The following is a 13,495-nucleotide window of genomic DNA, read 5'->3' as shown; positions in this document are numbered from 1 at the left end:
ATAGAAAGCGCGATGGGTCGAGGAGAAGCCGTACTGTTGGGAATTTGGGTGGATTGGGCGGTGGTCGCGAACGTGAGCTGAAGGAAGAATGAACTTTTTTTCGTTTGCCAAATCAATTAATTTGGTGTGTCAAACTCCAAAGCCCTTACCCCACGAGCGGATTAACAGTTGGACCGATAGCGTTCAGCCACGTGGCGCGGCTTGGGGCGCCATGAGCGAGATGGCCACAACATGTATCAAAGACATGAATGATGAGATTTGTTTGAGGCGAAAAAAGATTATATGTTTTATTTATCTGGATATCAACAACTCAATTGGTTCGTTTCCTCGATTATTTGGCTTATTTTCTGGGGTATCAGATCAACGCATCGTTATTCATAAATCTTCCATCCTCTCCTCTAAATCTTTGACCCATTCCTCCATAACTTGCTTATTCTTCTCAATAGACACAGTGCCGTCCTTTACAGCCGCCTCAATCTTCACAAGGCCTTCGTTCCACTGCTTCAGTTCCGTAGCCATCTCTGCTTGCTGTTTCTCAATGCGTGTCAATGTCTCACTCGCAGTGGCAGCATCCGAATGAATTGCTCTCAGTGAACGAAGTCGATCCAGTAGAGGTGGCAGGATAGGAGTCAAGTTTTCAATCGTCGGGAGGATACCATACAGGGCATTGATTTTGGCTTCCTGCTCAGTCTCTTCACTCTGAGCTGAAGAGCCATTTCGACCAAGCTCTTCTCTCAATGATCTGGCCTTCTCCCTAGAGTCATTCAGCTTGTCCTGCTCTTGGGCCAATGTTCGTACACGCCGACTGATTGCATCCAAATTGGCTGTAGAAGCTTCGGCGAGCGTAGAAATCTGCTTGTTCATAGAGTCCAAAGTAGGCAGAATTGCACGAGGAAGACCATTAGCATCAGCCTCTGGCATCAATGAAGCATTGATTCCAAGTCCCCTCTCCAGCATCAATAATCGACGGTCGAAATCAGTTGCCTTGGCTAATGCATGGCTTTGTTCATACGTAGGTTCGTACATCAAAGTATAAGTTGCATCCTCTGCTGTAGCTGCCTCGGTCTTCTCTTCAGAATTTGAACTTGCATTCGTCCCTGGAATCCGAATCGATGTTGGCCGACCGATGGGTTGCGATATCTCGTCCAGGACTTGGCTGAGGGAAGTCAGTCTGTCGTCACCGGTGGTAGCGTCAATGTCTTCCTTTGTTTGTGATTCTGCTTTTCGCTTTGCATATTCGTTCTTTGCTTCTTCCACTTCGCGCTTTAGGCGGGCAATTCTGCGTTCTAGGCTCTCATCGTCGTCGTCGTCAGAGAGATCGCCAAGCTCCTGAGTACCGTCCTGCAGTATTCTTTGTCTTCGGCTAGAGACCTTGTACGACTTGCGCTTTCCGTCAACTCGGTCCGAGAAGTCGACTCCGTTCGCGTCAACGTTGGTGGGAAGAAAGCGAGAACGCGCTTCATCTATTCGCAGCCGGGATCGAGAGATACCAGGCGTCTCGTCCTCGATATCGTAGAACTCGTCGTCCGAATGGGTTCGACCAGTGATTGTCTATAGATACGTTAATGGGTACCAACCGTACCTGTAACACAAAGAAGCTTACGGGAACTGTAGAGTTGTCATCTGTGAGCTCCGGGGTCTCATAGATGTCTGGAGCGGAATCCTAGGTAAGGTCGTTAGCATCTTTGAGTTCTCTTTGTGCCGAAGGCAACAACTCACCAGATCTGGAAGAGCGGCGTACTTCCGGTTGAGGGCCATTTCCACTAGTAAAGGAGATTTGGGTAGGAGCCAACTGATACCTCTAGTTACAGGGCTTTATTCTGACACAAGCTTGTTGCTGTTGTAAGGTGAAGGTGTATCACTTTGTACTTCGCTTCTGACAACAATGGAAATGGCAGTGAAACCAAGCACTGTCCAGTTATATCCCTTTTCGGCTTCCGAAGTGGTGAAGCACTGACCATTAGCGTACCAATAGCGCTAATGCCCACTGTTTACTTATCCCCTGACGGCGTTAGACCCTGCCTACCTAGGGATTCAGAGGTGGACTGCAGGGCGCAGGCGCGTTTAATCAGACGCGCGCTGACTGGGCGGGTGGGGAATTCCACCAACATCTCAGTGAACTTACCTGGCCAGTAAAGGAAGGAACAAACACAGTTGATAAGTTGTTTGTTAAGGAGGAAGGCGCCATATCAAATCCTGGCTCGTACATTCACATTCTTTTGATTTCTTTCTTTGCTCTGAAACGGCTTATGGCGATGCTCTAGCTTTTGGGGTTCTTTCCTTCTCCCTCGGAAGCGTCCAAACCTCAAATCTCTCACCACTACACATAGGTTCATTTCAAAACCCTTACCTTTCCATCTAGGCTTCTCAAAGGGGGAAGCGATCTGCAATGGCTGGCAGAGTGACGGGGTTAAGCAGACACCAAAAACCACCGCCACTTCTTTCCCAGATTCGTGGCTGTGAAAAGCGAAAGCTTGAACAGCAACCTGACGATGTCAACGCTTTACCCATGTCTTCCGAAGATGAGATCGAAGACGATATACCCTCAGCCGCAGACTTAAGGCTGAGACTAAGTGGTTCTCAGGACCAAACGCCCATCGAGCAGTCTGATGACTCCGAACCAGAAACTTCAGCTCGTGGAGATATCAGGCGCACAGCCTTCCGCAACCCGAGTAGCAGTAAAAGTCGTAGGAATGTCACTCGGAAGGTGAACCAGAAGGAAGAAAAGACATCGACAGCGGGAAATCATGCGGAAACATCTTCCTCGAGCGTGAAACGAAGGAAACTTGACGGCAAATCCGGGAATGGCTCAGCGAGTCAATTCAAAGACACTTGGGGATTTACCAATACAGGCAACAGCAAAGCAAAATATGGGAGCTCACAGCCTCGAGGATCGCAAGCTTCTCGTGGCTCGCAAAGTTCTCAAGTAATGAAAGGTTCGTCAAACTGGCGACCGTGTCACTTTCTTATTAATCTGTCTGTAGGGGAGACAAAAGTGACAAAGGACGAGCTTATACATGAGAAGACCGAAGAAGACGACTTCTTACATAGCTCCCAGACGGAAGAAAAGCCGACCTTCAAACCTGTTTCACAAGAATCTTTCAGTAGTCCCACAAAGTCGGGGGTTGCTTTGAGACCTGTACCACAGGATGACTTGGCGACCCCTAGAAAGAGAGGGAAGATAGAAATAAAACCCACGAGCCGTGGTTTATCCGCTACTCTAACAAAAAGCCAGGTAGCTCACACCACCAAACTTTCACAAGACGGCCCTCGCAAATCGCGCTTGTCGTCTCAGAATCGAACGGGTATCTGGCATCCGGTATACCCTCCAAAGAAATCAGGGGACCGACCTAAGACGCCCGAGTACAAACCAGCCACATTCGTTGCGCCAGCCGAGATTGATGGCATGCAGACCAGCAATAGCGATATAGGTAGCATATCATCGCCAGTCTTATCAGATCTAGATGAGCTCAGCGACACAGAAACGATCAATGAGGAGTCCCTCGCAGACAAGAACAGTTTGGAAGATATAACGACGAAATGCCCGTGGTGTGGGGACCTCGTGTCGGAACAGGCACTCAAGGATTATTCCAAGGGGAAGAGACTGAACGTGCAGATGCAAACAAGGTTCTGTGCTAAACACAAGAAAGAAACTGCCATGGAGACATGGCGTGAAAGAGGCTATCCTCATGTTGACTGGAGCCGTCTTGAACGCCGACTGGATGACCATCGAGCATACTTGATCAAGATTGTTGATGGCAAACAGTCGTTTTTCCGTGATATTTTGGCAGAGAAAATCGAAACAGGCCAGGCCAGGTCACTCAAGAAGGAGGGCAACCTCAACCCAGGTTACTATGGCCCAAGAGGCTGCAAACTTATGTGCGATTACCTTGTGGAGGAGTTTGGTGAATCGTTGAAAGAGAATGCTACAAAAGATCGTGTCATCGCCGGTCGTGGTTCCGCAGCCTTTATCCAGTCGGTGTTGGTTGCTGAACTTGCTGTACAATTGATAATGGAGGATATGGATGTGTCTGCCTCGGAGGCTAGAGAGATTATGGAGGAGAGCAAGGCTCTTGGTGAGCTGATCAACGAAGAAACATGACATCTGAATTTGAAAATACAACCGGCAAATAGATATTTATATACATATGTAATACATCAAGAATCAACAATGTTCATGGCCCTTGTCCGATGAGTTGCATGCTTGCTTATATACTTTTTTCTTCGTTTACTGAATGGCATGAAACCAGAAATTTGGATCTCGTTATATCGGAGGCCAATGTGGCCATCTAGGTCTAATCGCAGCTCTCTGAACTGGTCAGAATATGATACATGTAGATTCTAGTCAATGCTGACATTTCGCCAGGTTTTCATCGCCGATCTCTCTATCCACACCGTTCTATTGTTCCTTCTTTGTCTTAAGGGAAATGTCAGTTGTTGTCTGCATGAAGAACTGTCGCTCAATAGCCTTGAGTATCTCGTCGAGAAGTCTGTATCGAGTTAGTTGACAATAAAGCAAATAGGCAGCAAGTTGAACTTACACAACAGGAGCACTGATGGCAACAACTGCCTTCCATTCCAGAACGTTCAGAGGCACGATGGAGAACAGGCCTTGAAGGAAGGGAATATAGACGAGGGCAAAATGCAAAGCCATGGACAGAGCGATGGCATAAACGAGCATCATGTTCTTCCAAAGAGGCAAAGTGAGGAGAGACTCGCTGGATGACAGCGCGTTGATGGCGTTGAACATCTCAATCACAACCAGGATAGACAAGGAGACCGTTGAAGCTGCCTTGGCCATGTCGTTGGAGAACATAGAGCAGCCAATTTCAGGGAAGTCAGCTGAGCAGTGGTGGAAGCGAGTGAGTTGGCGGAAAGTGATCTGGGGACCCTCAGGGTTATACATGAACCACCAAGCATAGCCAGCAACCGTAGCGAGACCAACATAGGTACCGATGACGAGATAACGGAAGAAGAGCCATCCGCCAATCAGAGCTTCATCTCTCTTGCGAGGACGACGCTTCATGATGTCGTGGTCGGGGGGGTTGAAAGACAGAGCGGTGGCAGGCAGACCATCGGTGACGAGGTTGACCCAAAGAAGTTGAACTGGAACGAGAGCCTCGGGCATACCAAGAGCAGCCGTCAGGAAAATCGAGACTACCTCACCAATGTTGGACGAGATCAGATACCGGATGAATTGCTGAGTGTTGTTGTAAATGGAACGACCCTCCTCAATGGCTACCTCAATAGTGGCAAAGTTGCTGTCAGCAAGAACCATGTCGGCAGCCAGCTTAGAGACATCAGTTCCTGAACCCATCGCAACACCGATATCGGCCTTCTTCAAAGCAGGGGCATCATTGACACCATCACCAGTCATAGCAACAACCTCGCCAAGAGATTGAAGTAGATCGACCAGTCGAGATTTGTGGCTGGGTTCAACGCGGGAGAACAGAGAGGCACGTTTAGCTGCTTCAAGTTGCTCGCTAGGAGACAACTGGTCAAACTCGCGGCCGGTGTAACTCTTTCCAGTAAGATCCTCATGCTGACCAAAAACGCCAATCTGGCGGCAAATGCTTTCAGCGGTGTTGCGGTTGTCTCCAGTGATGACGATAACACGAATACCAGCATCCTTGCACTTCTGTACAGCGCTGGGAACCTCCTCTCTGGGAGGATCAAGCATGCAGACGAGGCCAAGGAAAGTCATGTTCTGTTCAAGCTGGGCATATTGTTCGGTAGAAGAAGCAGTGTGCAGAAGTGGATTCTCAGCCACCTTGTCGATGCTGGCAAGAGCGATGACTCGAAGACCGTTGTTGCCATATCGTACAATCTCGCTCATCAGGCGGTCAGCAATCTTCTTGGTGAGTGCAACCTTCTTGCCATTGGAGCCAACGAGAGTTTGTGTGCAGCGATCGATAACGGATTCAGGAGCGCCCTTGACCAGGAGTTTCTTATCATTACCCTTACCAACCAAGACAGACATGCTCTTGCGATCCCGGGAGAACTCGTACGTAGCGAGGCGAGGTAGTTCCTTCTGGTAGGCTGCGCTGGCATAATGAACACAATCTTCAGGGCGGGTATCGGTAGGGGCACAAGGTCCAATCTTCTCAACCAAGACTCGAAGAGCACCCTCAGTTGGTTCACCAATGCTGGAGAAAGTGGCAGATCGAGAATCATAGGCAAGCTGAGCGTCATTGCAAATGGCAGCTACCTGTGTCATTTGGCGGATAGTAGCAGAAGAGTTGGGGAGGTCTTGAACGACAACACCGTTCGACTTGATGGCTCCACGGGGTGCGAAGGTAGTGCCCTCAACATCGAGCTCGTTTAGACCACTACCGTCCTCGTTGAGATGTAGAACCTTGCTAACGCTCATCTGGTTGGTGGTCAGAGTACCAGTCTTGTCAGAGCAGATGACGCTGCAGCTCCCAAGGGTCTCAACAGAGGGGAGGCTTCGGACGACAGCGTTCTTAGCAGCCATCTTTCTCGTTCCAAGAGCCAAGCAGGTAGTGATAACAACGGCCAGACCCTCAGGAATCGCAGCAACACCAAGGGAGACGGCAATCTTGAGGTAGTAAATGGCGCCCTTGGTCCAGTTGCCGTGGCTAGGATCATTGAAGTTGGGAATGTTGATGAGCCAAACCAGGATGCAAATGACAGTAATAACCTTGGCTAGACTGTCGCCGAAGTCGTTAAGCTTCTGCTTCAGGGGCGTGGGTTCCGAGATCTGCGCAGTAATGCTTTCGTGGATATCTCCGATAGCGGTGTTAGGGCCTGTGAGAACAACAATAGCTCGAGCGCGACCAGTTACAACAGTTGTTCCAGAGAACAACATGTTGGTCTGGTCCTGTAGAACGGCTTTCTCGTCTTCGATAACGGTAGAGGCGCGTTTGCCGACGCTCTCGCTCTCTCCAGTGAGAACTGCCTGGTCGACAGAGAAACTGTTGCTTTCGATGGAGATAACTCGACAATCGGCAGGAATACGATCACCAATGGAGACTGTAACGATGTCGCCGGGGACTAGCTCTTCGGCCTTGACTCGTGAAACATGACCACCATTTCGCACCACATTCGCTTCGTTGGCTGAGTATTCCTGTAAGGCGGCGATAGCCTTCTCGGCGCTGCTTTCCTGGGAGACTCCGACGACACCGTTGAGAATGAGAATGGTGAGAATCTATGGGAGACAGGTCAATGGTTTGCTCAACAAGAAACAGACAGGATCGAAAAAGCGAATTTGTACTTACAACAACTGGGTCGACGAAAGCACTCCAGCCTTCTTCATCGTCGAAAAGTGCCAGAATGAATGAGACAGCGGCGGAACCAAGAAGGATAAGAACTAGCTGGTCCTTGAATTGCTCTAAAATAAGCTCCCACAGAGGAGTAGGAGGCTCCTCAGGAATAGCTACCAAAAGTTAGACAGTTCAAAAACGTGGAGGGGTTACCGAGAGTATCTGACGTACAGTTGCGCCCATGCTTGTTGCGTAGCTCGGTGACCTGAGAGTCGCTCAAGCCTGTAGCCTCGTTGACGTTGAAGTTGGCGAGGACATCGCCAACTGGTTTCGCGAACGCGCTCTCCATGGTGAAGGCGATGCGCAACGCGAGCGCTCGGAACGAAGCTGAATCAAGTTTGTATACCGAGAAGTTGACAGCGAGACGATTTGCGAAAGAGAGAGAAAGGGTCTCGTTAACCTTGAAGCAAGGAAAGGAGGGTAATGCAGACGTCAGAAAGAAAATGACAACACGTAGACTAGAACCTGGATGAAAAAGAAAGTGTAGGAGAGAAAGATTAAAGACACGGAGGCAATAAACTAATCACCGATTTCCAATCCTGTCATGGAACAGTTTACAGTAAGGTAGATTTGTCAAGACTAGAGAGGCAAGGCGATGAAAGGGCCCACGCACGTGGCAACCTCCAACCTTGCAGTACAGATTTTATTCTTACTAATGGTGGAGTCTGCTGTGAAACCTGCTTCATCGGACTAAGATACTAGACAGAATCTGAGTCGCGAGACTATCAACTTTTCCGCTTCCGTCTTTCGTTCGAAATTCTCAAGTCGAGGCGCTTCTCCATGGTCGAAAAGCTCAACGTGTTCGTTTCCGTCTCGGGCAGTCGGCATGTCTCTCCTGTCTTCTAGCGTGACAGTAGCGCATCCCCACAATCTGGGAGGACCACTGTAAAACCTCCTGAAAACCAGGCACCAGTCCCCTGAAAACCGATTGAAGACTGTTCTCCAGCCGAGAAACCCCAGCTCGATTTTACCTTAGTTGGGTCTAGCTCTGCAAGCACCGCCACGATGCCGAGCCAGTTAGCTTACACCTTACATCACGACAAGATACAAGTTGAGTCTTTACTTGCCGAGCATATATGCCAAGTTGTCGATTGCCGAATAAGCCGCTCTCACCAATTGAAGTTGAAGGTGAGTATGGGTAAGTCAGAGGGTCGGTGGAGACTGACTACATATCTATCCACGAAGATATGCGATACTCGTAAGCTTCTCAGGTCAAAGCCATTCCATCCCGGCCCGGTATCGCCGACTGACTCGAAATAGGGCTTGGCTGAGAAAGGTTGGTGGTCATGACAGCCTCGACGTGGGGGAACAAGACATCATGCTCGACTCTGTGTAGTAGATAACTTCTGTCAAGTGTAATACTCTCAGGATACTTTCTTCTCACATGAATCATACATTGTAAGGATTGCTTAGATATCTAAACCGTAACAGCATTTATGCCGTGACCAGTTTACTCTCCAGATATCGATATTTAATATAAAACAGCACTGTCATCTAATGTGCTTGATCTTGCATCTGATATTTTATTTCCGCCAAGTGTCGGCCTTAATCATGATGTCAGACACGGTGCATTATGGCACGCTTCTCCACATCATACTACCACGCTCATTAAAATTCATTGAAAGGAAATCATTCACTTCGGCTGTTACGTGGATACGGCAATGCGTTACTGGGTTGGGATCCATGTCATTAACAACTGGCAAGTTCATAAATCATAAACACAATACAACACACACCATCTGCTGTTTGGGAACATCAATGACAAATTGCAAGCAATCCTAAAAATATCATATCTCCTGTACTAACTTCGTGGTAAGAAGTTGAGCTCTTCAAACTTCTCAATACTACCATGCACTGTCCATGTCCATCCATCAAGCCATGAACAAGATGGTCACACAATCATGCTCGCAGTTTCAGATTCTTTCAGCCTCCCCAACCTCTTATATATGAACAAGCCGCTGATCTCTGAGCCTCTTGTCGCCACATCAAAAGAACCCTGAGATTCTTAGGTTGCTGCCTCGGCCTTGACCGTCAATAATACGAGTTTGCAGCCAGCCGTGAGCTCGTGATATCTCGTGGCCGCAAGTAATGATGCCGGCTTCATATAACGGAGGAACCTTTTGGCCTATCATTTAGTCAAAGCATATACTGAGCTTAAGGCTTGATCCGATTGACCTTTTGGTCTCGTTGCATCACAACTCCTGGACTCGGGCATCAATATTCCCGTCTTCAGTGCTTCCAGCTTCGCCCTGCACCAATTACCATGCAGACGCCTCTTTGTATCACCACTTCCCAGCCGTGATACTCTGGCTCATTGTCACCGGCTGTACAATTCCACGGCCTAGGATCATGGGTGTTGAATCTCAGTTGGGCCAATGTGGCCAGACAAGACTGCCTGACTGGATGGGTAAAATCTTTTTTTTTTTTTTGGTTTCGGACGCAGTTCTCGGTGAATTCTACCTGCATGGTTGCTCATCGCTCTTGCATGACTTCTTCTAAAACGCCATCCAGGAAGGAATGTCTCGAGATACTGTATCTCTCGGTCCGCACCTACCTGCCAGTACCTTGGATAGGTAAGTAAGGTAGGTAGGTTTGCCCATAGATTGTGACCTCCTGCAAGTTTCCCAGCCTGCCCCTCTGTGAGTTTTGATGCTGTGGACTCTACTTTGATGTTTGGTCTATCCCATTCATGACATCTTCTTCATCATTCATCATCACAGCCATGTTTGGACGACTCGTCTGAAGCCGCTTTTTTGGTGTAGTTGGGTTTTCTTGGAACCAGCACTTTGTTAATTTCTTGGACCTTACCTCGTCGCTCTCTTTTCATCATGGCTCTCGTGAACCCTTCAGTCTTGCCCGATGTTTCTCGTAGCATCACTAGTTCAAGACATTTCAGTTGGACAGCCGGCTTTCCGTATATATCACGATTTGATTCCCACGACAGCCTTCGCAGATTATATGACATTCATTTGCCGTCGAGATTGGATGAACTTCGCCTTGATGATATCAATACATTCACAACCTTGAATTGCACCACCCAGCATGCGAGTTCTGAAAGAGCAACTACCACACGCACGAGGCCTTCTTGTCCGCAGATACAAGTCGAAACTATTCAAGAGATCCCATGCAACCAATCTTTCGCTGAGAATGTCAAGCTTCGGAGGCCTTTCTCTAGGTGGATGAGATCATTGCATCGTCGAGTGAGTCAAAGAGACCACGGAAAAGTTTGGTCTCCAGATACTGGATGGGAAAATCTCGAGTGCAGTGGAGCTTATCAGCGGTCAATTCGTCGCAGACTCAGTCGTCGGCTCTCGTCTTCGGGGTCTTCGCTTGGTTTCATCGAAGCAGTTCAAAGTGCTAGTATCAGCATTGCTAGTGCCAGTGCCATCTCGCGCTCGCGCCGGCATCATCGCCTTTCACATTGTCGGTCACGGACTGAGCGAAGCAGTCGAGCTTCTCTGTCTGCCCCAAGGTTTTCTGAGGACAGTATTCCGTTCGAAAAGGTCAGCATTGATGTTGCTGCCATCCAGCGTTCTCTGCGGCGCCGGCAGATTATCGAGGAGCTCATCAATACGGAGGAAAGTTATATTGGTGACATTCGTTTCCTTATTCATGTAAGTTCAGCCCAGCACTACTGTTAGGCCAACTGACAGCAAATAGACCTACATCAACCTGCTCGCTGCTCTCCCAACTTTACCTGAGCGGCTACGCTCGTCCATCAATCACAATCTCGATCAAATTCTTCAGCTCCACGAAGAAATACTCGGCGAACTACATAGGGTAGTTCCAGATTCTGAGTACAGCCAAGCTGACCATCTTATCATATCCTCCTCAAAATTAAACAATCCCAAAACTAGACATCGCCGATGGTCAAGTTTGGATATGGCCCCAGGCGATCAAGGTAGCCTCCAGTTACTAGAAAAGGAGCCTGGTGTGTTGTCTGAGCCTCAGGTAGCAGCAGATGCGGCCAAGATTTTCAGGAAGGGGGTAAGTTGCCGTCTTGCAGCTCAATGCATGATAGGTACTGACGTGTTGCATCTAGATGCATCGGTTCTTCATGTATAAGGAATATGGTGCGAAGTATGAGATGATGATCAAAGACGCCACTTCAGCTCTGGAAAACCTCCCCGAATGGGAGTTACATCAGAAAGGGCTTGAGGCTTTCGCGTTCACTATGGAGTCATCACCATCGTCTGATAGCAGAAAGGCTCGAACCATAGGTGATCTTCTTGTTAAGGTATGCTCCTCTGATCATATCTGCTTCACTGTCTGACATGTCAGCGTCAGCCTATTCAAAGAATTTGCAAATACCCCCTTTTGTTTGCAGAGCTACTAAGGTGCACCCCAGTCATCGACTGTCCAAACTCTCACATGGAAGTTGAAACTACACTAATGAGGCTCCGGGAGGCCACAGCTGAGATCAATCGCTCAACTGAGGATAACTTGATGAAAAGCATCCTTGAAAAGACCTGGCTATTGCAGGATCGTATCGTGTTTCCAAACAGGGTATTCTTCATATGTATTCCCTTATTGAATCTTTGCTAACCATCTACGAGAGACTCGATGCGCATTCGAAAAATCAGGTTCGTTCGTTTGGTCACATTCAGTTGTGTGGAGTCTTGCATGTATGTTGGCAGTCACCGGCCGGCGTTGACGGCCAGTATATGATCTGCCTACTCTACAAAGACGTCCTTTGTCTGGCCTCTGGAGGAAAGTTTGAGCCTATCTACAAGATTCTGGCCTGCATTGATGTACATTGTTCAGCTGTTGAAGATGCTGACAATGGGCGCGGTAAGGCATGTCATATATAACCGAGACTGGAACTAACATATCTTGTAGGCTTACAATGCCACCTAGCTCCCTTCTCTTGGAAGCTTGTTTTCGAGAGCGATCATCAACTTTACGAGGTGGTAATGACGGCTTGTACGTCAAGGGAGGAGAACGAATGGCGAACGCGGTTGCAGCAACCTCTGTGTCAAGAGCCTGTTGGTAGATATCCTGGTCTTCAAATATTTCTCTCTCTTGACATTCAAAGTCTAGGCACTGTGTTCGGACGACCTGGTATGTTTACACTGCCCAAATAACGAAAAGACTAGATCATACTGAACAGCGGTAGGAAGTATCGCGAGGAGCCTATCGACGCATCAGGCATCTGTGGGAAGCTCCGAGCCATGCCATGTCATTCTCAAGAATACAAGTACCATGAAATCTAGTAGTGGTACCAGCTCCGGAGCTAGCCTCCATCGTTCACAGTCTTTGTTGTCACCAAAAGTCAGAACGCCAGTCCTGGTACCATCTCGAAGTGAAAGAGCGCGGCTGGAGGTGCTTCTCTCAGACGTCTGGAGTCAAGATGTCCTTCCTCTTCCTAGCATGACGAACATTGCGCGGAATGAGCAGATAATCAGGCGGTCAGCATCAACCGTGATGAGAAAGTTGAGTGTATCCAGCATGACGAAGAGGTCAGGAAGCTTGTCACGCAGAATGATCGAGGACCCATCGAGTGAAGACCAGACCCGCCAGACCAGTTTTTCAGGCGATAGTGGCTTTGACATCTTTGACAAGGCTGGTCGTGAGGAGAGCTCACACTCCTACGCAAGTAAAGGCTCAGCGCTCCCAGAGACTCGAGAGCTCAGCGAGGAGGATGATCATGTATCGGACATGTCTCCAAGGCTGGAGCTCACGCAGATATCTGAACTCGAACCTCTTGATTTGATTGAGATTATTTCAGACAAGCAACTGCAAAGTGAGGCAGAAAACACATCAGCTCTACAAGACTGTATCACAAACAGGCTCCAGACCAATTCTCCACCAGATGATTCCAGAACAGCAACACTCTCTGTTGCGAAGGAGAACCTGTCTCGCTTGGCTGATTCCACCGCCATTCAGAGCACAGATGTTCCATGGGAGAAGGAGAAAAGCTCGAAAAACGAAAAGAAGTGCACAGGCATTCGCAGATTCTTTCGGTGAGAAACTGTTATGAGGGCACTGGTTGGCTATGACGTTTTATAAATCTCTAGTAAAGCTGTGCTGTGTTATCAGTTCAAAGATGATGGGAAACTACCTAGGCATTGGATTTTATTATTAGCATCACTAAGGTACCTAATAAGGTACTGATGTCCAACTAGTCGATCGTTACGTTACTTTAGTAAGCTTATGTAGTCTAACTCGGTGGTTTCTGAATAGCACTTTAAGGCTGGGGGATTCTCGCCTAA

General features: G+C 48.3%; 5 protein-coding genes across 5 annotated transcripts; 3 read left to right on the top strand and 2 right to left on the bottom strand.

The window, feature by feature from the left end:
* Positions 1-237: 237 nt before the first annotated feature.
* On the bottom strand, positions 238-1,940 carry FOIG_00590 (uncharacterized protein). Its single transcript, XM_031196851.1, has 3 exons — positions 1,720-1,940; positions 1,604-1,663; positions 238-1,551 (listed from the first exon to the last, which is right to left on the bottom strand). Exons 1-3 carry the CDS (start codon positions 1,756-1,758, stop codon positions 376-378), a joined length of 1,275 nt encoding a protein of 424 aa, XP_031072618.1. The 5' UTR covers positions 1,759-1,940; the 3' UTR covers positions 238-375.
* A 164-nt stretch (positions 1,941-2,104) lies between these two features.
* On the top strand, positions 2,105-4,209 carry FOIG_00589 (uncharacterized protein). Its single transcript, XM_031196850.1, has 2 exons — positions 2,105-2,936; positions 2,985-4,209. Exons 1-2 carry the CDS (start codon positions 2,390-2,392, stop codon positions 4,100-4,102), a joined length of 1,665 nt encoding a protein of 554 aa, XP_031072617.1. The 5' UTR covers positions 2,105-2,389; the 3' UTR covers positions 4,103-4,209.
* On the bottom strand, positions 2,105-8,064 carry FOIG_00588 (Ca2+ transporting ATPase, sarcoplasmic/endoplasmic reticulum). Its single transcript, XM_031196849.1, has 4 exons — positions 7,455-8,064; positions 7,239-7,396; positions 4,542-7,168; positions 2,105-4,490 (listed from the first exon to the last, which is right to left on the bottom strand). Exons 1-4 carry the CDS (start codon positions 7,570-7,572, stop codon positions 4,400-4,402), a joined length of 2,994 nt encoding a protein of 997 aa, XP_031072616.1. The 5' UTR covers positions 7,573-8,064; the 3' UTR covers positions 2,105-4,399.
* A 224-nt stretch (positions 8,065-8,288) lies between these two features.
* On the top strand, positions 8,289-8,533 carry FOIG_00587 (uncharacterized protein; the record flags this gene model as incomplete). The annotated part of the gene is made up of 2 exons (XM_031196848.1): positions 8,289-8,411; positions 8,495-8,533. 2 exons carry the CDS (start codon positions 8,289-8,291, stop codon positions 8,531-8,533), a joined length of 162 nt encoding a protein of 53 aa, XP_031072615.1.
* A 1,890-nt stretch (positions 8,534-10,423) lies between these two features.
* FOIG_00586 (uncharacterized protein) lies at positions 10,424-13,492 on the top strand. Its single transcript, XM_031196847.1, has 7 exons — positions 10,424-10,897; positions 10,944-11,270; positions 11,326-11,520; positions 11,571-11,789; positions 11,840-12,074; positions 12,123-12,344; positions 12,400-13,492. Exons 1-7 carry the CDS (start codon positions 10,463-10,465, stop codon positions 13,248-13,250), a joined length of 2,484 nt encoding a protein of 827 aa, XP_031072614.1. The 5' UTR covers positions 10,424-10,462; the 3' UTR covers positions 13,251-13,492.
* Positions 13,493-13,495: the final 3 nt, after the last annotated feature.

The sequence above is a fragment of the Fusarium odoratissimum genome (genome assembly GCF_000260195.1).
Source record: "Fusarium odoratissimum NRRL 54006 unplaced genomic scaffold supercont1.1, whole genome shotgun sequence".
Classification (NCBI taxonomy): Eukaryota; Fungi; Ascomycota; class Sordariomycetes; order Hypocreales; family Nectriaceae; genus Fusarium; species Fusarium odoratissimum.
This window is presented reverse-complemented; position numbering and strand designations above follow the sequence as displayed.

What these genes read in the sequence shown, in the direction of transcription:
- FOIG_00590 (XM_031196851.1), bottom strand. Translation starts at nt 1,758, where the DNA reads ATGGCCCTCAACCGGAAGTACGCCGCTCTTCCAGATCTG. An exon ending in ACGCCGCTCTTCCAGATCTG is followed by an intron (nt 1,664 to 1,719) that starts GTGAGTTGTTGC and finishes GACCTTACCTAG; the next exon opens with GATTCCGCTCCAGACATCTA. An exon ending in ATGACAACTCTACAGTTCCC is followed by an intron (nt 1,552 to 1,603) that starts GTAAGCTTCTTT and finishes ACGTATCTATAG; the next exon opens with ACAATCACTGGTCGAACCCA.
- FOIG_00589 (XM_031196850.1), top strand. Translation starts at nt 2,390, where the DNA reads ATGGCTGGCAGAGTGACGGGGTTAAGCAGACACCAAAAACCACCGCCA. An exon ending in AAGTTCTCAAGTAATGAAAG is followed by an intron (nt 2,937 to 2,984) that starts GTTCGTCAAACT and finishes ATCTGTCTGTAG; the next exon opens with GGGAGACAAAAGTGACAAAG.
- FOIG_00588 (XM_031196849.1), bottom strand. Translation starts at nt 7,572, where the DNA reads ATGGAGAGCGCGTTCGCGAAACCAGTTGGCGATGTCCTCGCCAACTTC. An exon ending in CAACAAGCATGGGCGCAACT is followed by an intron (nt 7,397 to 7,454) that starts GTACGTCAGATA and finishes AACTTTTGGTAG; the next exon opens with CTATTCCTGAGGAGCCTCCT. An exon ending in CTTTCGTCGACCCAGTTGTT is followed by an intron (nt 7,169 to 7,238) that starts GTAAGTACAAAT and finishes TGTCTCCCATAG; the next exon opens with ATTCTCACCATTCTCATTCT.
- FOIG_00586 (XM_031196847.1), top strand. Translation starts at nt 10,463, where the DNA reads ATGAGATCATTGCATCGTCGAGTGAGTCAAAGAGACCACGGAAAAGTT. An exon ending in GTATCGTGTTTCCAAACAGG is followed by an intron (nt 11,790 to 11,839) that starts GTATTCTTCATA and finishes ACCATCTACGAG; the next exon opens with AGACTCGATGCGCATTCGAA. An exon ending in AGATGCTGACAATGGGCGCG is followed by an intron (nt 12,075 to 12,122) that starts GTAAGGCATGTC and finishes CATATCTTGTAG; the next exon opens with GCTTACAATGCCACCTAGCT.